Genomic DNA, 27,669 nt, shown 5'->3' with positions numbered 1-27,669 from the left:
TTCTGTGTCATCTTTAGTCTCAGAGCACCTGGTCAGGCCACTACTGCAGGGCACACCTGGCTAGCTTTTGGTCAGTCAGGTGCCTGTACTAGTTAACATGTTCTGTTTCTCTTGCTGAAGCAGTTGTTGCAGCTCTGTCACATTTATTACAAAAACAGAGGTGCTTGTGTTGATTCAGCTGAGTTAAACTGCTTGGATGACAACCTAAACACAGAAAAAATGGGGCCTTTGTCATTTAGGATCTTTGTGAAAATCGAATAAAACCTTTTAGATTACAGATTTCAGCAAAGATGAGGAAAAAAAAGATGATGAAATGTTTGGCTGGGAAGCATTGCCAGCATGCGCTATTGAGAAAAACAATTGTCACCTACAGGAAATAATCTTATATTTCTTTCTGTTTTTTAAGAGATGAAATTGGATTAATACCCTGCCCTGAAGCCAGATATAACCGGAGCCCTATTGTCCTGGTAGAAAACAAGCTTGGTGTGGAGAGCTGGTGTGTGAAGTTTCTTTTGCCGTATGTCCACAATAAACTTCTCCTCTACAGACAAAGAAAACAGTGGCTGAACAAAGATGGTAAGTTCTGGGTCGGAGAAGAGAATATTACATGATTCTTAGTGCACATTTTTTATTCATCGTGGAATCATTTAGTTTGGGAAAGAGCTTTAAGGTCAGAGTCCAGCCATAAACCTGACACTGCCAAGTCCAACACTAAACCGTGTTCCTAAGTGCTGTGTTTACCTGTCTTTTAAAATGCTTGTAGGGAGGGTGACTCCACCACTTCCTGGGCAGTCTGTTCCAATTTTGACAACACTTTTCAGTGAGGAAAGTTTTCCCCATATCCAACCTAAACCTCTCCTGATGCAGCCCAAGACCATTTTCTCTCATCCTGTTGTTTGTTACCTGTGGGAAGAGACTGACACTTGGCTACAACCTCCTTTTAGGTAGCTGTAGAGAACAATAAGGTTCCCCCAAAACTCCTTTTCTTCAGGCTAAACACCTCCAGCTCCCTCAGCTCTTCTTTATAAGACTTGTGCTCCAGTTGCCCTTCTCTGGACTCACTCCAGCACATTGATGTCTCCATGAGTACATGGAGACGGTCACTGGTGTGATCCTGCTGGCCACACTGTTGTGATCCAAGCCAGGATGCCCTTGGCCTTCTTGACCACCTGAGGACGCTGCTGGCTCACATTCAGCTGGTTCTGGCCAACAGTTCTGGGTCCTTTTCCACCAAGCATCTTTCCAGCCACTGTCCTCCAAGCCTGTAGTGTTGCATGGAGTTGTTGTGACCCAGGGGCAAGACCTATCAGAACCTCATACAAGTGGCCTTGGCTCATCAATGCAGCCTGTCCAGATTCCCTTGCAGAGCCTTCCTACCCTCCAGCAGATCAGCACTCCCACCCAGCTTGGTGTAATCTGCAAACTGACTGAGGGTGCACTTAATGCCCTTCTCCGGATCATTTACCCTTGTTAATGCCAGCTTAACCTGTTCTGGAAGAAGTGATGGTTACTGAGGAGAGCAGGCTTTGGATTGTGCATCTTAACAGCTTAAACAAGTTGTAGGATCATCTAGTTGAAAATGTAATTTCTTTCTCTCTTGCCCAAACTGGAAAGGTTAGAGGGAGACAGCTTACTTGAATGAGTTATTTAGGGAAGTGATGTTAGTTGATACGGAAAGAATTTCCTCCTGTTTTCCTGAGTCAGAAGGAAAATGTGGTAATGCATATATCTAAAGTAAGAAATGAGTGCAGTGTTTCAGATGAAGAGGTACCACAAAGTATTAGTCCCTACAGCTTGGTAATTGTAAAGTTTTATTTCCTTTCTCATCTCTTTGTTTTGGTTTGGTTTTTAGTTGGTTTTAACTTGCATGTAAAATTCTTTGGTATATGTTCTTTAAAAAAATTCAAAATAAAGAATTATGAACAGATGTGACATAGGAGGTATTTGACGACTTACAAGGTGTCCTGTTCAGAGTAAGAATGAAAAAGAGTAACTAGTTTATGAAACAAGTTTTTTGTTTATTGTTGTGGTGTCTTCTAAATAGCAGTGTAGATCAGGAGGAGATGTCTGGTCAGTAGCATCTCTCTTTTGATACCTGCTTTTCTCTTCTTTAGTATTTTATTGCTGTAGTCTGTTTCGCTTTAAGTGGATGAACCCAGGTGTGCATCGATTCTCATTGAAGTGCAGTGTACAGCACAGTCACATTTATAGACTCAAGTCTATAAATGTGCACTTGAGCTTCTTTTGCATTCAGGGATGATATGGAAAAGAACGTTGAGGTCTTTAGTGGATCTTGGAGTAGGAGCATTCTTAAGGCAGTGAATGTTGCCTACTTTTGTCTACTTGGTGGCAGAGTCTAGATCCGCTAAACACACTTAGATTTGTTAAACACACTTCGATTCCTTATTACAAACATACAGATGCATAATGCAAGCCTTTTGGAAAGAGTGGCATGAAATGGCAGTCAAGGCAGATTGTGACAAGGAGGAATGCATTCACCTGGCAACATGCAGTCTTCCAGTGCTAGCTGTACACCTTGGGTGTGTTAGAGTAACAGTGCACTGGCTTGATCCTTAGAATTAATTACCCTTCAAAAGGGTTGCTCAAAGAAGTTGGAGTGTTTTCATGTGTTGCTGGGTATGACTGACCTGTTGATCGTATTTTATTTTTGTCTAACAGATTTTTTTGTGTGTTTTTGTGTCATTGTGTTTCTCACACTCCTCCCAGAGGGTTGATGTCATGTCATTATGTGATTATCTAGGAAGAGTATTTTATGGACTTCAAAAATTTTACATTGCCCTTTATTTTTTATTTTCACAGAATTTATTTTCTTTAATATTTTTTGTCATTACAGACATCTTTAAAAGACTCTGTTCCTAGGGGATATGTATTGCTAACATAAGTAACTTCATTTCTTCTTGGCCTTTGTGTTCTATGGTTAGAAACCAGGATCTTTTTGATAACTGCCACCAAGCTGCTGCTGATTTATTCAGTTTTGATAGAAACTGGTGATTGTGACATCACTCCAGACACTCATTTATAATGCAGATGACTACAAAATCAATAAAAAGAGATTTAATACAGGGAATAAAACTAATGTTGACTGACACATAGTGAGATACAAACTTCAACATTTGAACAGTTGAACCTGCTAGCACAGGCAATCTTCGCGACACCAGTGGTTCTCATTGCAGTGCTTTTGGAGGTCTGAGGTAGGAGTTTGGGATGTGTATTGTTATTATGCTGCAGATCTCCAGCAGGGAGACTTCATTTTGGTGTCAAGTGTTACTGTGAAGTCTCACCGTTGAAGTTTCCACACAGACAGAAACTTCTTGTTTCAAGCCAAACTACAAACATTGAGATCTGTGTCATGTTTTCGGATGTCTGAAGATGACTGATAGCCATTACCTGTGTGCTAGCACCCTGTTGCAGTCACAGCAGTGCAGGTGCTTTGTTGTGGTGACGCGCCGTGATGCCACAGGGATGGTGTCTGTGAGCCTCTGCTTCCCTCATGGGTGAAACCTTGCAGAACCCTTCCTCTCAAAATGCAGCTCAGAAAACTCTGTCAGTGAATATGGCAGTAGGATGAATTTTAGTGCCTGCAACTTGTTTGGCTTTCTTTTGAAAATGAAACTCCATTCTGCTTTGTCTCTTCACTTACAAAAGTCGGTTTCAGATGCGTGAGAAGAGGTGATCTACAGCATTTTCATGTCTGCTGAGGTTTTCTGTAACCACTGTAAAACACAATCAGGGCCTTAATGTTAATGACCTGTTTGAAAAGGAGTTTAGTATGTTTTACCATAATTAAGTTTCAAATTTGATAGAAGGTTTTAGCAGAAACTGAACTGCAGTGGTGGAGAGAATGAAGGCAAAAATCTTTCCCAGGTTGGCTTAGAGACTTGTCTCTAATGTGTCATAAGTATGTATACCCTGTCACGAGATGTTGCATTTTTTTTTCAGTATTCTGAAGGATTTGGCTCCAGATTGCTTTTGACAAAAGTGTATGCTTGGAATTTGGCAGGGTAGTTGTTTTCTTTTGCATCTAGTAAAGAGGTAGATTTGTCTATTACTGCTTCAGAACTCAGCTGTATATTCTGTTGAAGCTTGTTATAAATGGTGATTGCAGATGTAGTCTCTAGTTACCTCTTCTGTTTTGTTTGAGTCACTGTAAGCCATTTAAAATAGAACAGAGCAGAAAAACAGATTTAAGTGTCTGTTTTTAGATGTGGCATCTGATATTTTTTCTGATGGGATCTTGGAAGAAGAAGGTACTTTATAGTCATTCATTGGTAGGTTAGTGACACAGGTGTTTAATTTAGTTACAGTTTCTTTTGGATACTTGGAATCCAGAATAATGACTGCTTGTCTTGCAACTATTTCAGTTTAGAAATCTGAATTTTACAATATGTTCTTATCCTTTCTCCAATATTTTTAAAATTTATGCATGCGTGCTATTTATATTATGCCAAGATGGTTTTCTGAAATTGTTACAAACTGCTCCCAGAATGTCTAAAAAATTGGATATAGCCATATTTAAAAAGTAAGCTAAAACCTTATTGTTTTATTCGTCATTTTGCAGTTGGGGGGACTTTAATGTGCAAAAGGGCATGTTCAGTGTGAGCACCTATAATGCTGTAGTTTGCCTAAAATGTATTTAGTAGAAAGTAATTTTAAATTATAAGATATGTTGGGTTTTATTACTGACACGGGGAAATAGCTGGCAACTACTAGAATTGTGTCCCAGACCTGTCATAAGACTTTCTATTGAAAAGTGGCTCAGAGGTTACCAAATTGTGTCATTTCACATCTCTGGCTCAGAATCTACACTTCATGACTCTTCAACTGTTACTTACATCAAAGAACATTGACATGAAAGAATTGGATGTTACTTGGAGATTTTCCTTTTATCTTTCCTTTGGTAAGGTTCAGGATGCAGTGAACCTCTGTAATGGGAAAATGGACAAAATGTTAAATGTAATGGGAAAATGGACAAAATGTTCTGTGTAAGTTGGACTTGATTGAGTGCTGTTACGGACCTATGAGATTACCAGAATGGTCGTATTAATTGGAAATAATGACTAAACAAACTGTATGGTTCTAAGTGGACTTTGAAAATCTTTCCTAAAAAGTATTCAGAAGACTGAAATAGGTTGTAATAAATTTTTGCTTGATGTGTATGTAACATGTACAGTGGTAGTACCTAATAGTTACTAAAACCATTATTGTAGGTAAAATGGAAAATGTACATGAAACAATCACAGCTCACAATTTTAACTGTACCTCCTTATAAAACTGATGTTTTGTTAAATGTTGCCAAACTAGCTTTTGAATGTAAAATTGAAGCAGTAGCCACAAAACACTTAGCAGATGTTTAATTTTATGTATGTTCAATTTTGTGTATGTGGGTAGTCCTGGTTATTTGAATTGGGATAGTCAGCTGCATAAAATTAAATGGGTGTTGAAATACTTCTTGTTCAGGAATTGGGTATACCAAGGAAAAATATTGGTACATTCAAGCAGTAAATTAGGAAGAAGCTTTGCACATATGAGAAATATTTATTCCTTGGCAGCAGAGAGGGGTTTGACTAAAACTTGTGAAAATAGAAAGTTAAGTTCATTCCTTGAGACAGTTTTCAAAACATCACAGCTTAGTGCAAAGTCAACAGTACACTAAAGACTTCCACACCACACCCCCCATCACCCCTTGCATTATATGATGGCTTAGCATGTTCCTCATAAGGAAGAACATTATGAAAGCCACAAAATTTCTTTGCTGGACATAAATGATCAATCAGTCACCCAGTAATACATGAAGGTATTTCACTTTTTCACCTACTCAAGTACTAACTTCCATTTCAAAGATGTGTGAAGCTGTGTCCCTTTGCATTTTGAATTAATTTATGTCCCGTTACTGTTGAATTTTTTCAACGACTTCTTAACAGTTCATTTTACAGTCATATTAACCAGAGATCTGTTTCCATGAGCACCATCTTCTTCCTTCAAGTAATAAAGTACCTCTTATTTGCTGGAAATCACCAGAAGTACTATCTAATTAGTATGCTAAAAGCAGGGTGATTAGGAGAGACTGTACCCAAATTTAATTGACAGTAAAAGCTTGGATAGTCACATTCAGTTTTTATGACATAGTTAAAAATAAGGGTAATACATAAATCTACAGTATACAGTGCTTAAATGCAGGGATGCAAACAAGTGTTGTGAGTTTTGCTTAGGATTTTTACTGAATTAGTCTTAAAGTTTCAATCTGAAGCACTTCACAATGTATTTAAAGTGTTTTCTGTGCAGTTCAATAGGGAGTACTTTTGTAATTCTTATTCATAGCTGTGGTGTTTCATTTTTTAGCTACAGGTTTTTTATAGTGTGTGTATTTTTTGTAACAGTAGAGTATATGGCAGCCATCTGCAGCTGCCATATACTTACTGCTTAGCTGCCATATACTACATACTAAAATAGTAGGGTATATTTTTACTTCTCTGTAGTATTTAAAAATCTTTGGATCTTCTTTGAAGAGTTCTCTGCTTCTCATACATAGTGTGTGTGCAGTTAAAATCACTGAATACTCAAGGATTTTGTATAACTATCTTTCCTTGCTGAGGGCATACTCAGTTCATTATTTTAAAAAATGGAAAGGGAGTATATGGCAGATCTTGCTCCCTCTTAAATTAAGCTAGCATTTCTTCTGGAATGAGACAGAGCAGTATTTTACAGAGGTGGTCATCCACAGGTACAGCAGCCTGTAGCGGAGAGACTTTGAGGAATGAGTAAGGGACTGCGGAGAGATCAGTGCTGTGTGCAGATCATTACTAATCCTAATGTCTCTTGTTCCATTGTTGTAGAGCTGATAGATATCACATGTACCCTGCTACTGCTGAACCCCGACTTCACCACTGCTTGGAACTTGAGGTATGTTGCACTCAGAAAATGCCATCGGAAAGACCTGAGCCTTACATGAGCAAGCTGAAAGCTTTGTTTCAAGTGGTAGGTAGTGACACAGCAAGAACTTGTCAGCTAAGAAGTACTGAAGGAATGTTAAAAATCTCTTCTTTCCTGTATACTGCAGATAGTTTAAGACTGCCCTTTTTTGGTTTTTATTGGGTTTGGTTGGTTGGTTGGTTGGGTTTTTTGTTTGTGGGGTCTTCTTGTTTGGTTGGGTTTGGTTTTGGGGGGTGGTTTTGGGTTTTTTTTTTTTAGTGCAGGCTAAAGATTACGGTGCATATGAAGGCACATGTTTGCACCACATTTTCACATGTATAAGTCCCACTGAACTACCATTCCTCTTTCCTCCTGCAGTTAATGAGGGTAGTGCTCAACTGATGTCTGCTGTGTGTATTCACTGTTTTCATTTTTACCCCTCTGTGAGTTCTTTCCAGGTTCCAGCTCAGTCTGCTGCCACTACTAGTGCAGGCTATCATAGCTGAGTAGACCTCTGTAGCTACACCGCAAGAGAAGCGGGGAAGGTGTCTGCCCTTTATTTCAAACACATTTCCCTCCTCCCCTCTCCTTTCTTGTACCTGTTGAACTTGTCCAGGAGACATGATGGAGGAGGAGCAGGAATTTACTTTCTTGCTCTTCAGGAGGTGCGGAAACATCAGGTCCTTACAACTTTGTAATCTTAAGACTTTTCTGTAAATCTCGGAGGAATATTCTCTTTCTGCTGCCTAGGTAAGACTGGAGACAGTCTTAAAGCTGTAGTTTCAGGAGGGCTGGAGGGCTGACAAAATTCTGGTAGTCTCTGGGAGTGCATTCATGGAAAACAGCACTTCTGTAGTTAAGGTGCACTGTTGTAGTTGGTGCATTAACAAAATGACCTAGAAAAATGATGGCTGCGTGTAGCTGTCAGCCCTAGTTATGGGAAATCCAGCTTCTTCTTTTTTCTTCTTTGCCGAAGTAGTTCTGAAGGATTCTGCTGTGATCTGTATCTTTCTAGTATCTCAGGTCTAAAAAAGGGGGATGAATGTGATAGCAAAGGGTTTACTGTCATGAAAATGTATAGCTTGAGTGGCTTGCAAGTGATAAAATGGAATTACGAGCTTGTATAAGTACAAGATGTTACAGTAATCTAAATTGTATGATACTTATAATTGATTTTTGGTTTATGTTTTGTGGACTTTCTTTTATTGCAGATGCATTCGTCCTTATCAGTCTGGCTTTTTTTCTGCCTGACAGCTGAGTTAGCTTTTATGTGCATGAGAAGAGTAGTTCAAAGTTGTAAGTGGAATCAAAAATGTTAAGGAATATGGATGAGGATTGTTTTCTCTTTTATGATGTTTATGATTTATCAAAATATGCAATTACTGCAGAAGGTAGCCTTACTCCCCAAATTCCTGACTAGTGGTCTACCAGTCAGTGTGTCTTTGAAGCTCTGTTTAGCATCCAGAGAGAAGTACTTGTTACACAAGCCAGTCAGTTTCTCGGGAGGCCAAGGAGCTGCTTTGCTGAATCTGGCCCTACGTTGTTTTAGGCTCCTGCTGGAAGTTTGCTTTTTTGAAGGGTAGGCACTTTAGTTATGTTGACATATATTTCAGCTTCTCTGTGAAGTTACAGGTCAAGCTAGACAGATGTGTGGCGTAATCAGTTACACAGAACAGACTGTGTTCTGTACAGATGCTGGTGATAAATTGTTATCCTGAGGTAGTCTGAGCTGGGAACTAATTGTATGAGATTTGCACTCTGCTTGCAGAACATGATGGATCTGTTGTGGGATGATTAGTTTCTTGTTGCTCAGAGGATGTTTGTGATGCCAGGTTCATCTTGCATTCTCCATACACAAATTCACTGCTTTATTTTAAGGGAAAAAATCATCATAGATGCTAAGTAGCCTGAAAAATAAAAAGTATTCTAGTTGTTTACTGAATAGCAGCCCTGCACACAGTGTGTTTCTTATAATTTTTTGACTCTTTCATTTTAGACTGGGATAATCCCTTTTTTGTATGTTGAATTCTGATGAGAGCTTCAGAGATAGTGGTTGACTCAGTAGCACTGAACTTGAAGATAGAGGAAGAGAAAGAAAAGGAAATCCTGTCCTAGGAAAGGACACAGGACTTGGCAGAGCCAAGTCAGAAGACTAAAATGGTGTTGTGGAAGACAAATGAGCATTTCAGCTCAGCTGGCGATCCCAGAAAGTTGTGTCTGGTTAATGAAGCACAGGAGAACACAGAACTTCAAACATGTGATCTAGGCTACATAGTCTACTTTGACTTTGGAGCTATTCTGAACAATTGTAATGTGCCTACTATATAGATTTGGTTTTTTTTACTTTTTTAAATCAGAAATGACTGGGAAGTTACAGAAGGGCAGCAACTATAACCTAAACCCTGAGACCTGAGCAAGAGGTAACTCTACAGCAGAGGAAGACATACTAAAGAATAGGAGATGTGTCACTTCCTGGAACTGAGAGAGGAACCCCTGTTACACTGAATGGGATAAGGGATATCTCCAGCTGTTGATACTAAATTCAGTTGTCCTGTTGAAGGACAAAGAAGTTGAAAACTCTTGCAAGTTAAAATGACCAAAACTTTTATGTAAGTGATTGTAAAGGAATTGTCATAAATGCCTTTGTTCTTCTTGTTTTACTTCCTGGCATGTACAATTGATGAAAAGACATGAGGTAACAAGACACTCTCAAAAGTCAAACATAACTGCTATCAGATATGAATGACTTCAAAGGTGTCAGCATGAAGCAGCAAGTCTAAATTATTCCAGATTATCTTCTGTGGGAGCTATAATCCTTAAGGCTGAAACATTATCTGTGATCCACATGGCAAGGAAGTGAGCTAGAAGTTATGTATCCCAGGTTGGATGTTAGCTGAAAGAGCTTAGAGGAGGTTTATGTGGGTGTGTATGGTACTTCAGTCATACTGTGTTTGCAGTCCTTCGTGAATGGGAGAATCTCTCATTTGAAAATAAATACAGCTGAAAACAGCTTTTCTACTACAGTAGTGAAGGTGGATCTTGTCTGCACTGCTCCTCAACTTTGCAAAAGAGGAAGTTTACTTTAAGAGTGTGTTAAGTGTGAGCCTATTTACTTACAGTGAATGTTTTAATACGGAAAGAGCGATTTCTTCACTGAAAGTTTAGGTTTTGGGAGGTAGATGGCCTGGTAATCTAAATTTTTGTTAAATATGAACATGTATTTGTTTTAAGTATCAGACTGATCTCGGCTGTATTTTCATTCTGTGTGTCATTTTTACCAAAACATCACCTTTTGCATTGCAGTAATGAGGCAATTGTTCCACCCGCTCCAGTGCTGACCCTGAATCTTTCTTTTGTCTGTTTTCCAAAAGTGAGTGCACTGGCTCAGAACGGTCTGGTCAGTCTGCCACTTCTGGTTGGTATATCTGAACTGCCTGTTAAAAACCGGCTGAAAGCATCCGATCTGAAGCATGCTGGAACCTTGTTGAGATAAAAATAAATGTCCCAGTAGCTATCAGAAGCAAAACTTCTGACAAGGATTTATATATTTCCCCACTCTGCTTCAATTTTCAGTAATATTTGCTCACTGTTAGTGTTGCAACCATTAGCTTCTGACTGTGGTTGTAAGATTCAATTACAGCAACACAAAGCCAAAGTACCATATGGAGTCAGTTTCCTACTGAAAACTCTCAAGTCAGACAGAAAATATGTACTCACAGAAAGGAAATATGTCAATTTGTTTGTGAGACTCAGGCCATAACTTCAGGACAGCATTATGTGTTCTGTGACAGACTGCAGAGAAGTTTTGCCTTCTTATTTGATAGCAGATCTTTCCAGAATATATTTTCTCCCATCCCACTGGGGTCTTTTGGTCAGAAAGTTGATCATCTGCTCCTCACTTACTGGAGCCATGCCTATCATGATGAATCAGAAATTATTACAAAAACCAAACTAAAACCCAAACTCATACCAAAATTGCTGCTGCTTCTTGCACTCTCAGTTTTCACTTGTGACTTCTGCAGGTTCTGGGAAATGTGTGTTTTCTTTCTGCACATGGTAGCTTTGGAAGTTACTGTATCTTTACTTCAAAGCTGCTACCTACTAGATTGGAGAATAAGATATGAAGAATAGTGCCCTTGAAGTAACCAGAGATGGGGTGATGCCTACAAACATGCTCAGCACAGGCAATAACAGTTACAAAGCTAGAAAGAAGAGGGTGAGGGGCAAGGAATTCTGTGTAAAGAAGGTAAGAAAGCCAAGTACAGATTTTCATTTTGCTGTGTCTGTTGGAAGTACTTTGGGAAGGGTTGTGTTGGAGGAACATTGTTTTGTCAGGGTAAATTTTTTTTTAACCAGAGATTGTTTTACATTTAAGTTAACTCAGCAATTTCAGCCTTTTTGTTAAGTTTGTAAAGCAGTCTACGCAGAGAGAATATTCCCCTTTTCTTTATAAATTTAGGGAACCTTGACACTCTATCTTGAACAGTATTTAAAAACTAAAAGTAAGTGTGGAGGAGTGCTATGTGTAAGAGTATTTTCAGTTATACACAATTACTTAAGGGCTTAATTTCAAGAAGGGATGTTTATTCATGTATGTAACCCTACTGGTAGTTGACTCAGTGATTTCTGGGTAGGTTTGAGAACTAATGGGTTGTATGTGTTCACATGAAGTTTTTTGTGCACATATGGGTAGTACAGTTGAATGGATTAATGCACTAAAGGGTTTTTTAACTTGTGTAGTTTTACAGTGAAGTTCTGTTATGATACAAAGGAAATGCCATGCAATTTGTTACTGGGATTTGTGTTCTGTTTTCAGATTACTACTTTCATTCACACAGATTTATTTTATCTTTTGTAGGAAAGAATTAATACTGTCTGGCACTTTAAATCCACTTAAAGATTTGCATCTTGGAAAACTGGCGTTAACCAAGTTTCCAAAGAGTCCAGAAACATGGATTCATAGGTTGGTTTCCCTTGCCTTCTATTGACTCCTCAAACATTTTTCCTAGGGTTTTTTTTGTTTCCTGTCCTTGGGTTAAGGAGAGTCATAGATGCAGGAGGATGTCTAGAAATCTATCATATTCTTTGAACCAGTCATTGCAGAATACTGTGCTTTGACTTTTGAAGCTACGTGTCTACATTCTACACTTGGAACTGAAATCATATGTACCTTTTCTGCTGCGTACTTTTTAAATAAAGTTTGGAGGTAGGATAAATTTCCCTAGAGATTTATCATGTCTTGCAGCACCTAAAATTTTCAGCCTGGAAATTCTGATTCCATCAATAGTAAGTATTTGAGCACTGTAAGTTTTTCCGTTCCTTCCAACTTACCACTATATTGCTTGTCTACAGGCATTTCAGAAAGCAAAGACACTGTTAAAGCCAATATTTATAACCAAAGCTGGGTTCTTTTCCATTTCAATACTGGTCTTTTTGGTTTGGTGAATTTATAATTTGTAACTTAAGCCAAATTGATCAGTCACCATTAGTGGACATTAAAATAACAGATCACATGTTTGGAAAATCTAACTCCAGAATTGTTCAAATGCACCATCTCAGTCATGACTGACCTTAAAATGCCTGTAGCAGAGCCAAGTGTAGTATAGATCCATTGCTCAATTTTAAAAAAAAAAACCCAAAAAACTCTGTACATGTGTGATCTTTTTTCATGATAGAAATAAAAAGATAGGTCATCCTTTTATAGACAGCTCTAAAGAGATTTAAATATAACACATTTGGAACTAGTTTGCAATGTTTGTGTTTAACATGTCCAGCACTAGGGCAGCTGTAAAGTTGATACTGCATTGGGGGTTCGTACTCTATAAAGAACATAACAAAACTTACTACATGAGAATTTTTAGAAGGGGAAGTTGTTGGTAAACTCTTCTTTGTCAGTGCATGCATGAGCTTAAAATTATCAAAGTAAACCTAGAAAGCAGTATGTGGAATATTCCAAGGAGTTTCATTGATACAGCAACAACAATAATGAATTTCTTCAGCACTGATTTTTAATTTTCATGTTCAGCTGCTTTTCATCATCCTCATGCTACTAACTTGTGGCTTTGAAGCAAAACTATGTAGTTATAATGGGAAAAAAATCTTGCAGTTTGTCGTAGTTTACTTTTTCTACATGGTAGCTAACACTGGAAAAATAAGATTTTTTGCATTTTAATAGTTCTAAACCTGGTGCCATCCATATCATTATGATGATCAATATCTTTTTATCAAATAAGTCATAACATTAGGTTCTTTATATTTATTTGTATTTTAGAAATAATAAAAAATTGTCTATGATTTCCATGCAAACTTAAATTGAGAGTGTTTTAATAGTGTCATAATTTGTTGTTCTTTCTCTTATTTGCCTATATCAGAAAAGTAAATTTGAGGATGATTGTACAAATGTTTGGCTTGGATTTGGATATGCTGACCATAATTGATACATGTTAGAAAATAAGATTCACAAAAATATTTTTCTGCATTAGCATAATGACTAATTTGGGGTTTTCTGTTCCCTCATGGTATTACATCTCAGACAGAAGATGCAAAAACCTGTAATGGGGCTATGAATAAAGTACAGTAAACCATATCCACATTGTTTTTTCTTATACATGGCAGATACACTCACTGAAGATGTCAAAATACCTGTCATTCATTTTGTCAGATGACCTCCTGCTATATATTTTGGGGGGTTCAGGTATATCTTGTGCATATACAGTCAGTATATCTATTGATTTTGCTGTTGTCACTTAACAATTCTTTGTTTGTAGTAATTCCAGAAACTGTAAGAGCAATAGGAACAAAGGTGAAAGTGACTCCAAATTAATTGGAGGAAATCTTGCTTAAAACCCAAATAATGCCATGGTATTCAACAGGTTCCAAAAATATATTTTAAGTCTTCTGAGATTGTGATTGCATTGTCTCGAAAGTGGCTCTAATTTAATTTTATATTTTTTGTGATGTTGTAGCCAGAGAGCCCATAAAGTCTGTATTTTTTCCACTCTCTCCTGCATATATAATTTATCAGAATTCCTTGTTTTGTAAAACATGCTCATTTTAAGAAACTGAAATAATTAGAGTTGAAATACTTTGTCTTTATGGTTTTACTCAGAAGCTGATGTTAATGAAATAATACATATCTTTTGTTAAGAGTGACTATGCTCATTGAGATTTTCTGCCTAGACTATTTTTGAATTTTCCATTTCTTGCATACCTCTGGACTGAAGTTAAAAAATACTAAGAGGTGATGTTTGGATTAAAGACATTTTTAAAAATCAAAAATTAAGTCTTCAAAATTACCACATATCCTAAAATACTGTTATACAACAGTCAGAGCATGGTTTGCTTGGCTGTACATCTTTATTTAAAACACATGGTGTATATGAAGAAAGTGTTCATACACTGCTTGTAATTTTCTGCTGAGAGTTTAAAATTGCATTTTTATAAATTATCTTTAATATTGTCTTCCAATACTTTGTCTTTTTTTGATAACTGAGAGGAAAAGATACAATGTGTATGAAACCTACCAGTGAACAAGTATATTATGTTTTCAAATGAGAGAAAAAGCAGATGAAGTAACCATTTTCTTAAAACAGTGGTTGACTTACCTATTTTATATATATATAATTTTATATATGGCTTGTAAAATAGAATTCTCTCTGTAAAGAAAATGAATTTATTAGTTCTATTTTATTTACTGATTTCTTTTAATCAGGAGTGACACCTTTCTGAAAGTAGCAATCATTGGTTTTGGAACTGATGTGAGCCAGTACAAAACAGGATAACCTTTGTGTCTCAGACCAGAGGATGTCCATCTCTCTAGAGCATTCCACGTTGGACCTTTGCAATTCCATTAGCATGGGCTGCTCTGCAGAAGTTCACACATCTGTAACCCATTTTTGTAGGACCCTTTTGTGTACAGGCTACAGATGCAGCATTGAGGTGGCCTCTAAAAATACTGCTTAAACTCTGTCCAGAGTAAAATAAAAACCCAAAACATCTAGGAATCTGTGCTTATCTCAGACACATGAAATCAAATATGTGTAATTCATCAGTAAAAACATTTGTTTTGCTTATACCTATAGCCCTTGAAACCATAAACCTTTTGGACTTTGCTACTGCTGGTGATGTACAGAAAGAAATTTGAATTGCAGTGTGCAGTACTGCCAGATGTAAAAGATACTAAGCAGAGTTAATTTTTTATTAAATCACTTTCTTTTATCTCACTTTGGATACTTCATTTTAGTGCTGTGGTAGACTTTGAAAGAGGAGCTCATTAGAAATCTCACACACATTCTGCTTGCACTCTCTCATAAATTTGCTGTTTCCTTCTGTTTTGTTTTAGTATGCTGTGAGTAGCCATGATCACTTAGGGTGAGCAAACTGGTACAGCTGAGTTGGAGTGTGATCTTTGCGTCACAGCTTTTAGTATGGCAAGTGTTCAGGTGGTTGTTTACTACTCACTCATTACCTAGCTCCAGTGTAGTTCAGAGAATAGAAATACTGGAAAGATTTGATTTATGCAAATGAAAAACTTTTTTTCCTCTTAAAATTGCTCTCTCACCATTAACACTTTACATCGTTTAACCAGACGATGGGTGCTGCAACAACTAATTCAGGAAAACTCCTTGCCCAGTCTTGCGTCTAAAGGAAACTTGGGAGCAGCACCCGTGGAGAGAATTCACCGACTAGTGCAGGAGGAAATGAATGTCTGCTCCGAAGCTGCTGGGAGGTATCCAAGCAACTACAATGCCTGGTCCCATCGCATCTGGGTTTTACAGCATTTGGCAAAGCTCACTGTCAAGGTATAATACAATAGTGAATAAATTCTTGAATTTTCTTATCCAGAAAACCCATATACTGGTTTGCTAAGCAGATTGTATAACATGAGTGAAGAGTATCAGGTGAAGTTATCGCAGGTAGCTAAGAATGTTTTAAGAAAGTGGGCAAAATACTGCAGTGAATATGTTTTGCATTTTCCTTGCCAGTGTAAGCAGATTCTACTCAGCAGAAATAACACATTTTTCTTGCCTGTGTACAAAGTTATGTTTCTCTCTTAGTAATTGGTGCTAATATGTGTGTGGGAAGAGTATAGATGGGACTGTGAGCTGAAGTAAGGAATGGGCAACTCGTAAGTAATTCTTCCAGCACTAGTCTTGAAATTCCTAGTAGAGAAAAAAGGTAATACATAACAGATATGGTTTTGAACATGTAATATTGTTTTTGTACTCTCGTTTGCCTTACCTGTGGTTTCAGAATATTGAAGGACCAAGTAAAGACAGCAGGAATTTTGGAGAAAGTATAATAGTGCTTGTAACTAATTTCTTCAGCTCCAGCAGTTATTTTTTGACAGCATTTACACTGGGGGCTGATTAAACTGTTTCAGGGACGGCAGGGACATTTTATGCAATGTTGAATATTGTGTATGTGTAACATTAAGACCTGCAGCAAATTGAATTAGTTAATGTGACGTGATCTAAAATTATGTAGGCAGTTTTGTAATACTGTGTTTTCTAAGTTGTTATGTGAATTCTTTGTGAATATTAGGCTGACACAGTGACGCATCATTCAGTTTTAACAGCAGCTGCTACATTTTGCCACATAGGGTGGTAAGGGAGGAATTTACAGGACACTATTGAGTCAATATAGCCACTATTTTTGTGTCCATTGCAGAGACAGGGCAGAATTTGGACCCATCTGCCTAGCAAGTTTATATGAAAAGGTAGTTTTCAGAAAACTCAGAAGAATTGTAGGATTGAGATAGATTGGAGGTTAGAAGTTAGGTTTAGAAGTCTATATTAACAGGAAACAGGAAGGTAAGAACCCTTAAAAACAGGCAGAGAAATATTCTTGGCACTCTGGGTTCCTACAAAAAGGGAAAGAGAACAGGATCAGACATTGCTTTCAAGATACTTCTCTGCCTGTTTTTAAGGGTTCTTACCCAGGAAGTTTAATATCTTTACTGGCTTACTAAAGGATGAGAGGAGTTAGCACTGTTAAAGAAAATTCAAGTAATTTTATGCCTTAAAACAAACAAAAAGCTAACACATGTTCTAAACATCTCTGTCTCCATTATACTGGTAGCTGTACTCTGAGGGTCTGGATAACACCTTGAGTGCTCTTTGCACATGCTGCTCCTTAATTTAATTAAAGAGAAATAATTACACTGTAATAGAAATAACTTTATGCAGAACTGGAATTACTCTGTTGAGTTTATTGATTGTCAGTTGTGAGTGCTTTTCGTGACAAATCATAAAGATGCCTGTGAAGGAACTATTTTAAATTTGTTTGGTCATTCCAAAGTTGATTTGCTTTGCCTGCCATCCCAGTCCCCCTGTTGAGCTATTTTTTTAGAATAAAGACTGTGGAAGTGGTACTTTTGTCTAAAGTTGTCCATCTGATTTCTGTTACCTCTGGCAAAATTTCACTGGTGCTGTTGTTCCTCCACCAATGTGTTTAACCTGTTGGGAAGTCTCCATGTTGGCTCTAGGTTTTTTTCATGACACCACACACTATCTCTTCAGATGGCCTAGCAGAAGATGTTTGGGATACTGGAAAATTAGGAAAAAGTGCGGCACATAAAAGACAGCTAGAAACTTGAGATAAAATTTGTGTCTAGGTAACTTTAAGAGGCAGAATTATACAGTGATTATTTGCAAGATGTGATGCAAGGAAAAACGCAAATAAGTAGGAAAGCAGGGGAAAAGCAGGCATTACAGTTTTTCACAAAAATAATGCAGTTTCATAGAATCACAAAATGGTTTGGCTTGGGAGGGACTTCAGTCTTGTTCCAACCTTCCTGCCATGTGCAAGGATGCCACTCACTAGATGAGGTTGCTCAAGGCCCCATCCAGCCTGGCCTTAAATATTTCAATGGTTGGGGCATCCACAGCCTCTCTTGTTTCAGTGCCTTGCCACCCTCACAGTAAAGAATTTCTTCCTAATATTTAGTCTAAACCTGCCTTCTTTCATTAACCATTATCCCTTGTTCATTCACTATCTACTCACAAAAAAAGTCCCTCTTCCTCCTTTTTGTAAGTGCACTTAAGGTACTGAAAGGCCACAGTGAGGTCACCCCAGGGCCTTTTCTTGTCCAGGCTGAACAACCCCAGCTTTCTCAGCCTGTCCTAAGAGGAGAGATGCTCCAGTCCTCAGAGCATCTTTGTCACCCTTCTCTGGACCTGCTCCAACAGGTCCACATCCTTATGCTGGTGACCCTAAAGATGGATGCAACATTCCGGGTGGGGTCTCACCACTGTGGAGCAGAGGGGCAGAATCCCCTCTCTCAACCTGCTTGCCATGCTGCTTTCAATGCAGCCCAGGATGCAGTTGGTTTTCTGGGCTGCAAGTGGGCATTGCTGGCTCTTGTCCAACTTTTCATTCGTGAGAACACCCAAGTCCTTTTCAGCAGGACTGTTCTCATTCAGTTCAGTCTGTGCTCATGTCTGGGATTACTCCAGCCTGGGTGCAGCACCTTGCACTTGGATTTCTTGAACTCATGAGCCCATTTCTCAAGTTTGTCCGTATCTCCCTGTCTACCATCCCATCCTTTTGTTGTGTCAACTGCACAGCTCAGCTTCGTGTCATCTGCAAATGTGCTGAGGGTGCACTTAATCCCACTGTGTGTGTTTTTGATGAAGATACTCAAGAGCAGCAGTCCCAAGGCAGAGCCCTGAGGGACTTGTCACCAGTATCCACCTGGACATAGAGCCACTGGCCACGCCCCTCTGGCTGCATCCATCCAGCCAGTTCCTTGCCCACTGAGCAGACCTTCCATCCAATTCCATCAAGTCTGTCTCAAATTTGGAGATGAGGCTATCATGTGGAACCCATACTATACACCTTACACATCTAGGTAGTTGACATCTGTTGGTCTTCTCTTGTTGACCACTGCTATTACTCCATCATAGAAGGCCACCAGATTGGTCAGGCACAATTGCTGGCTGCCTTGTGTCACCTCCTTGTCTCATATGTGCCTTAGCGTATCTTGTGGAAGGATCTTCACCATGATCTTGGCAGGCACAGAGGTGAGGCTTACCGGTCTCCAGTTCCCTTTTTTCCAGTAACTGGGGACTTCCCCTAACTGCCCCGAATTCAGATATGATGGACAGTGGCTTAGCAACATCAACCAGTTGCCTCAGAACTCTGTAATGTGGGTCTTCAGGTCCAATATACTTTGTGGCTGTTTGGCTTCCTCAAGTGGTTCTGAATGTGCTTTTTTGCCTGTAGTGGGAGGGACTTCACTTCTCCGCACACGAATCTAGAGGATCAGGGACTTGAGAGAAGTGGGAGGCCTGACTGCCAGGCCAGTGAAGACTGAGATGAAGACCTCAGTAGAAGTTCTTCATCTTTCTCCATATCAGTTGCCACCAATTCACCCTTATCAGTGAGCATACACTCTCCTTGGTCTTTTTTTTCTGACCTGTGTACTTACATAGTCCCTTCTTCTTCTTTGCACCTCTTGCCAAGTCCTGTTCCAGCTTTGCCTTGGCTATCCTGACCCCATCCCTACACATTCTGTATGGGTTGTTTACTTGCATGGTGTCTCATGGTGCACCTTCAGCAATTTCTGTGTTTGAATATCTGAAAAGTATGATAAATTTCACTGAGGTGCAAGACTGGAACCATACTGAAAAACTGTCAAATAAAACAATCACTGATTCTACGGCCATTTAGTTCTTGCAAGGGTGCCTGAAATTAATGAGTACCGGTATTAGTTAGGGCCATATTTCTGCTGTAATGCAAACTTGACCTGCAGTTTGAAGTGTACAAGGAAGCAGAGGCCCAGAAACATAAATTGTGTGTTGAATTATCATTTAAATAGACTTCTAAAAACAGGTTTATCATTAATGAAGCTGTTGGCCTGCTTTGGAAGATTTCAAGAGGTAGGCTGTTTAATAGGATTTTGATTGGTTTTTTTCTGTTGTTTGATAATCCTAATGCTACTGCAGACTGAATCTCAGCTCAGTCTATGGGAAAAAGATTTAAAATGCTAGAGGAGAAGGTTTTGGCCCACTAGGAAGATTTTCTCATAAGGATATAGATATTTCTTCTTTCTTATGCTAGACAGTCAAAAGCATTATCTTCTTTCAATACATAAATTTCAATTTGTTCTAGCTGCAGAATTTGAATGGCATTAGCAAGTTTATGTAGGGTTTGAATAGCGTTCATTAATATCAGTCAAGGATTTGTCAAGAATAATCTTTCTGTTACTGGAGTACTTGCCTTGGAAAGGCTGATGTCAGCTTTCTCACATGACTGTAGAGTTAGTAGCGTTAGATCATAGGCTCCAGATACCTACTAAAAGGTGGGTGAGTAATTAGTTAAAGAACCCGGGTAAGAGAGTGGTAGGGGTGTAGTCTTAAAATTCATTGCTGGGGTTCCTACCCCTGCCGTGTAGCCCTGGGAGAGGGCCCTGGGGGGAGACACGGGGTTTCCCTGCCCCTGCTCAGCCTCGTTCCCATTGGTTGGTTTGTGTTCCCTGCGCGGGCAAGGACCCTCAGGTCCCGTGATTGAACAGTTCCTCGGCGGAGCTCCGGCCATGCGGCTGGAGAAATAAACATCTCTGAAACATCTACCAAGAATCCGTCCATATTTCTTTTCCACGGGCCTTGCTGTCTCACACATGTTGCAGTAATCCCCGCTGCAACACACACTGTGTTGTTTCAGTGAAATCATGCAGGTAGAAAAATAGGATGTAGTTCAGCAAGGATTTACAAACTTTTTTGTTTTCTTCAGTTTGGAATACTCAATTTCATAATTACAGGATGGAGAGCAAGCAAACAAGTGGTGGGGTAATTGTCATGAGGCAACACTTCTCTTGTGTGGTGCCCAGAACACAGCATGTTCACGAGCCACGAAGTAGTTTTTCTTCTAGCCATCCCCAGTATAGCCTTAGGTTTTTTTTAGATGACTGGGTCTCCAAGGTACTAGTTTCTGCGACTGGACATTGCTGGATTTATCTAGTTATCCTTAAAAGCTTGTTTCCCCAGTTCCTTTTCATTTCCCCAGTGTCCCAGACCAGGGAGGAGGTTTTTGTCTGCAGTTTATGGTTGGAAAAGTGCTCTAAAACAACCAAGCAAAGAGTCAGTCAGGGATGGTGTAAGAGGGAGTGCAGACCCAGAGGTCAAGACAAAGATCACTGAACACACATGTCCTGTTCTGGGGGAGGCTGCCAGTTCCATGGTAGCCAGCTCACCACCAGAGGTAGGAAAGAGATTGTCAAGAGTGGGAAGGAAGGAGATTTCATACAGTTTCCTCTTTATTCACAGAACAGTGGCAAAGGGCTTGTACAAGGGCTTGTACCGATAGAGATGGAAATGGAGAAAGCTGGCTTTGTAAGAAAGCGCTAAGCAAAGCATACAGTCCTAAGAAAGAACCTCTTGGAATTCAAACATTAGCTGGCTTTTTCTTTTACTTCCAGTTGTTTGAAGCATCTTCCACTGGTACTCCAAGGTTCCTAGATAGGAGGCTCTGTTTTTTGTAGATCTCAGGAGGTTTTAATGGCAATCTTCTGTGTTGCTTTCTTGAAAGAGGTATTCTGATTCAGATAAGGAGTGATGCTGGGAATAATTTTGTTCCCTTTGTACAGGGAGTTAAAATGCGTAATTAAGATGGTCCCCTGTAAATTTGTAGCTTATAAATATTTCACATAAATGAATTGGATTCTTCCAAGGTCTCAGTTGAGCATAAATGTGTGTAGTACCTATCACAGCTGAATAAAGGCTGATCTGATTTTTCTAAGCCTTATGTTGTTCTTAACAGACTCGTAAATTTTAAAGTTCAGAAGTTTAAAATACTAAGCTCAATTGAGAAGGGAAAAGCTGGTCTTAATGGTTAAAGTCCAGATCTGGACATGGAATTTTAGCCTCCTTAAGAACACTGTGTGTGGACTGTTACTTAATACTTCACTTGAGATTGCTGATGTGTAAAAGGAAGGTAATGCTGGTATCTTTTGTCAGGATTTAGAAAAACATGTTGACTGTCTTGGGTAGAAGACACTGTTTGCATTGTATTTGCTCCAATTTCTTTTAGATCAGATGCCCCCAAAAAAGCTGTATAGCTGGCCTTGTGTGTTTCCATGGTTTTCTTTGTGGGAGTCTGTGACTTTTGTGCTGCAGTATCAAAAGGAAAGACTTCTTCCTATGAAACTTGTTTTGCATCAGCTGGTCCTGTTAAGTGATGTAGGTAGCTTAGGAGAAGAGATTAAAAGCAGGAGCATATCAGTAAGATTATATTCAAAGTCTTTAGAAGTGAATGAAAAAGGTAGTGTTGGTCTCTTTGGATAGTTTAAGCTCCAGAGGAGAAGTAGTGTGAGGAAAGAGGTGTTAAGGCCTGTAAAAAGAAACCAAATCACTGGCTCTAACAGAGAAAGCAAAGTAAAAGAAGCTTTGTCTGGTAGCTAAACCTGCATTTCTCTCCGGAAATGAATTTTGAACGTTTAAAAGCACTCAGAATTAAGAGACAATTCATAGGAGCCAGCAGTGTTAAAAACAGAACTGTAGTTGGCATTTAACTATTTACTAGAGTTGTTGTGGAAGCCTTTCTAGGGGTTCTTCAGTAGTAAAATCAAACAACTTGATTATGGACAAGTAGTTTTGTATTTCACAGGCCCTAGGACTTTAAACGTAATGCTATGGTTGACATTCTCTCATGGAAAATGAAGGTGTAAATTAAGTTTGGGTTTTATTCTTTTTAAGCAACTCACCCATCTTCTGACACCCACAATCTGCTGGGTAAAAACTAAAATTCTTAAACCTAATAGCACTGTAGTTTCTGCCTTCTCTAAGTAGTATTTATTGTTAACCATTCTGAGATTCTTAAACCATTGCTTATTTCATATCATAAGTGGTTTGGGTTTTTTCCCAGTCAGCCTGTGGGCAGGTTTCTGAAAAGCCTGCCTTTTCAGAGTTTGGAAGAAGTATTAATTTGTTTCCTGTTGGGATGCCGAGATGCTTTTCAGCACACAGTGGAAAAGGCTCAGTGATATATCATTTTTCTGTATGTTCTTAAACTATTACCACAGTGGCTGAAATCCCCAAAGAAGAGGTTACCTTAATACAGAAGCAGTGGTGGTAGGTTCCTCCTTTTTACTGGATGATAACTCTCGCTGAATTTTGTTTCAGGTTCTCCTCGATGAACTTTCATCCACTAAATATTGGGTATCCATGCATGTCTCGGACCACAGTGGATTTCATTACCGCCAGTTCTTACTCAATTCCTTGATACGCAGAACAGTGACTGACAATAACATACTGGTACAAAATCAAATGGTAAATGAACAAAACCCTAGCCTTCAGAAGGGGGAAGAGAGTGCAGGGACAGAAGCTGCCTGTGCAGAGGAGCAAAGTGTGGATCTCCCCTGCCGTTTAGATGAAGAGATGGAGCTCTGCACTGAACTGATTGATAATTACCCAGGGCATGAAACATTGTGGTGTCATAGGTAAGAGGATTTGGTTAAAAGTGTTTCCTTCTGATTTGTGGATGATTCTTCGTGTGATATTTCCAAACAAATTGTTCTGTTTTTAGAAAGTACCACTCAATAAAAGATTTTTTAAGCTATTATGTATTAAGCCTTTGGAAAATGTTCAAGAGCATAATCAGAACTAATGCATGGGAAGTTTGATTTGGCTTAAATATCTTGTGGTGTAAGCTCCACTTGTCTCTTTAATTTGTACAAGACACACACAATGCTGTTAATGAGCCTCCTCGCACTTTAAATGTTTAAACAACAAAAAATGAGCAAAATGTAGATGGAAGATTGGCTGCAGAAAATTTCTGCTTTAGTAGCTGGGTGCAGGTTCCTGACTAGGTAACAGTAGATTTGCTAAAGTGACGTGGAGCCTTTCTAGTAGAGCATGAGCAGAGACAGAAGATTTGTGTCTTTGAGGGAAGTCTGGTGGGATGGCAAATGAATTGAAACAGTTCAGCAGCAACAGCAGGTTATTTTCAGTGCATGACTTTTTTTTCTTCTTTTCTTTCCTTTTCCTTTGAAGAAGGTGTGTATTCTACCTTCAACAGCACTTAAGCAACAAACTTCCTCTCCTGAGTGCAGTGATATCATCTGTGGACAGCGGTGATGAAACTCTGAATAATTCCCACCATGGTCCTGCAACAAGTCACATGGCACAAGCTATGGATGTTGATGGTTTGAATGAATCCAGTAGCAAACAAGGTTATACCCAAGAAACAAAACGCCTGAAGCGTGCTCCTGTGCAGGACTCTCTTGGTCCAGAAATGGAATACCGGTTTGTTGATAAAGTATTATCAACTTGTAGGGATGTGGACCAAGTCAGGTTTGCTACTGCTTATAGAAAATGGTTGGTTACTTTTTTAGGTCAGTGAAGGAAGCGTTTAAAGCTTTCAGGGTTCTTCTCTTAGTGCAATATTCTCTTTTCAAATGCATGTCTTGGTTGCAAGTGTTAGCTAACTCTGTGTTTCTCTCTCTTTTGATGGTGTAGTGGTTTGGTCCAAAATACTCATTACTGTTTATCTGCAGTGAGATAAGAATTAGGAGAAATGCAAAGCAGGCACCAAACTTGAAAGAATATAAAGAAGTTTATTAACAGACCTAAAAGAGGGAAAAAAAAAATTATACCACCTTCAGAACTCTCCTCCTCCCCCCACCTTCCTCCCTTCTCCCACTGACAATGTAAAAAGACAACCCTTAAGATGTTCAGTCTGTTTACCACTGCCATAATAACCTTGTTCAGTCCATTTAGAAAGAGAAGTCTCTTCTTGCCCATGCTATGAAAATATTATCACAACGAGACAGCCGCCCACTTCCAAATATTGTTCAGTCCATTTAGGAAGAGGAGTCTCTCTGCCTGCGTGTGAGTCCTTTCCCCCGACTTGCAGCTTTTCCTGCAACTGCTTTTGAGGGTCCACTCTTGAAGTTTTTTGGGGTACAGTTTTAAGGTTGAGCTGTTCAGAAACAAAAACAGAGGCCCTTCTCCTTCCCTGGGAGCAAAGGGTCTTCATCATCTTCATCGTTAGGACTATCTCTGGAGGATCTCTAGGAACTGAGGTTTTCTCCTTTCCCGTTTGGAGCAAAAGTCCCCATCGTTTCCATCTCTCCCTGTCCAAACTTCTCATGAAATTACAGCTGCGTCAGCATCTGCCTATCTCAGCGCAGGTGCTTTTGCTCACGAGTTGAACACTCCACCCCCCATATCTTCATAAAATTACAACAGGATACTCTGATATATCATAGCTTCACAACAGAATTTCAGCTTTAAGCATCTCCTCTCTCTCTTCCCTCAGGTTTTCAGCTCTTCACAGCAATAAAAAGGGTTAATCTCACCTTGGCCTTGCAGCTTTGCAGCTGGAATGTTGAATGTTTCTTATCGCAGTGGAGAGGGGGGAGAGCCGAGCCGCTCCGGCTGCCCACGGCAAGGCAGTGGGGGGGGTTCCACGGCTGGAACAGGTCCATCGGCTCCAGGATGGCCGTGGCCCGGCCCGGCCTGGCCCAGGCAGGGCCTGGCCGGGCCCGCTGGCCCCCACACGGGGCCTGCAGCCGCCTGTGCCAGCGCTGGAAACGAGAGAGAGCTTGGAGGGGGAGTTTGTCTATTCTTAAATGTGGATCACAGAGGTGATCACAACTCTAAGTGGCTTAGAGAATTGTCCATATTCAAACTGGCCAGCTGATAGGTTCTATCAGGTCCCAGAGGAAACTGTAAGCACCCCTTAGCAAGGACATCCCTTCCGGGACTATGCTTGCTAACCTATGACAGATGGTCAGTCCTAAAGTTCAATTTCAGAATAGAAGTCTATCACTTGTTAAAGAACTGGCATAGATTTTTATTAAGCAAATGCAGTTTGTTCCTTAATCTTCTAAGAAATCACTCTTGTCAGCTTCCTACCATGGCATTTTCTTATTTTTTAACTTCTGCATTAACGTGGACTTTGTATCATTCAACTTAAAAAAAAATTGAGGTAAAAGAAAAAAAAGTTTGAAATGCTTGTGAAACAGTGTCTGAAAAAAGAATGGGAGAATCTGTCAGTATCAGCTAAATGTGTTTCCAGGTTGTTCCTATATGGCATCATGCTAATACCTTACTGGATCCAGACTATATTTGGTGAGTGCTATTATTTTTGTGTAGCAGTCTTTGGTGGAACACCGGAATACAATGTTTCATTCTGAAGGCTCCAGTAACAGTATTGAAGCCATCATGCCTTTTACTGTTTTAACTGGGTTTTTGTTTGCTTATCAATTGTCACGTTAGCTTGATAGGAAAGTCTATGAGGTTGAAATCCTGATGAGTAGATACAGGAAAGTGTGGCAGAAAATAGTTCAAACACACAGTCACTTACAGTCAGAGCTGTATTTGGCTGTATTTGGAAATAGTTTTCTTAAAACAGACTACTTTACCTTCATTTCTTACTTGGTGTTTATTTATTTATTTTATTTCAACAATCCAGAATTAATCATACTTGATACACATCTCTGGATGTATTATTTACACTACAGATTCTCACCCTGCTAAATCACACAATGGTATTACTGCAGAGTCCCATTTGGGCACTGCTTGAAAAAAAAGAAAGTGACTTTAGGCCATTGGTGGTTAACATACTGAGCATGACTACTTTACATAAGGCATTTCAGCTGTCTTGTGTTTTGGAGATCTGAGACTAAAAACGTAGTCAGTGAACATTCCTGAAGAGAAAGTGTCCAGCAGAAGCTGCAGAATACAAGGCTCTCACTCTCTGAAGTTTCTTCAAATATAAAATCAAACTTCGTACATCTGTAAACATCATCCTATAAAGTTCAGCATCTTTACTAATTTTGTCTTCTGCTGTAGTATGTGTCATTTGAATCGGTTCTTTTTGTTCACTGGATTAGTCTTTGTAGAAATTTGTAATAGAAACAAAGGGTTTCGAGGAACAAATGTAATTTTAAACTACAGAATTTGGAATAGAAGGAATCATGTTTTAAGTGGTAAATTCTCAGCTGCTAAATACAGTAACTGTTATTTCACTGGCATTTTGTTTGTCTTGTGTGTTACAGTCACTGGAGAAACATGCAGCATTAAAGATAGCTACAATAACAAATCTATATGAAGTTATTGGAATGCATTGTTATAACTGCTCTGATTAGTATTTGTTAATGTACTCATGTCTATGTATTTGTGTTTTATTGCCTGCTTACATGTTCTTTACACAACAAAATCCATGTGTAATTTAAATAGGGGATAAAGTAATTTGTCAGTTTATACTATTTGATTAATTACCTTGTATGTAATTTGCTTTTAAGACAAATAAGCAAGGTGATAATATAGTGGGAAAGCTTAGATTTTTGTCTTATAATCAAAATTTCTGGCATTTCCAGTTTAGTTCTGGTGCTGATTAATTAGAATGTGTAGCTAGACTTTATGGATGGGAGTGATTTTTTTCCTAAGCAGATAGTTAATGAATTTTCAAAACAGTACTGTATAATAATGATGAACAGAAACTAAGGGTTCGGGGAAGATTTGTCTGCATAACCAGACTCAAAAAGCATACTTTTTCAAAAACATATACACTGAGAAAATGTGAGTACCAGAGAATAATTTAAGTTGTGAGTCTTTAGAGAATTGATGATTAAATTTTTGGACAAGTTGTTGTTTGCTTGTAGGTTATGGGCGGGTTCGGTCGGGACGGAGACGGATGGAGATCTCTATAGGCAGGTCTTGGGACACAGTCGGTTTATTGTAAAGGGCGTGGGTATTGGGGCACTGCTCAGAGCTGCTAGACTCAGCTCTGAGC

At 39.1% G+C, this 27,669-nt stretch overlaps 1 protein-coding gene across 1 annotated transcript; it reads left to right on the top strand.

Annotated features, from left to right (window-relative positions):
• Positions 1–380: 380 nt before the first annotated feature.
• On the top strand, positions 381–24,436 carry PTAR1 (protein prenyltransferase alpha subunit repeat containing 1; the record flags this gene model as incomplete). The annotated part of the gene is made up of 6 exons (XM_042012688.1): positions 381–576; positions 6,855–6,921; positions 11,789–11,893; positions 15,518–15,731; positions 23,052–23,368; positions 23,922–24,436. Coding segments are annotated over 6 exons (1,248 nt in total), but the record flags the coding sequence as incomplete, so codon positions are not given.
• Positions 24,437–27,669: the final 3,233 nt, after the last annotated feature.

The sequence above is a fragment of the Corvus kubaryi genome, unplaced genomic scaffold (genome assembly GCF_017639235.1).
Source record: "Corvus kubaryi isolate FWS band 111438036 unplaced genomic scaffold, C.kubaryi_AGA036_p1.0 split1-37296, whole genome shotgun sequence".
NCBI classification, from domain to species: Eukaryota; Metazoa; Chordata; class Aves; order Passeriformes; family Corvidae; genus Corvus; species Corvus kubaryi.
Note: the sequence above shows the minus strand (reverse complement) of the source record. Positions and strands in the feature narration are given on the sequence as shown.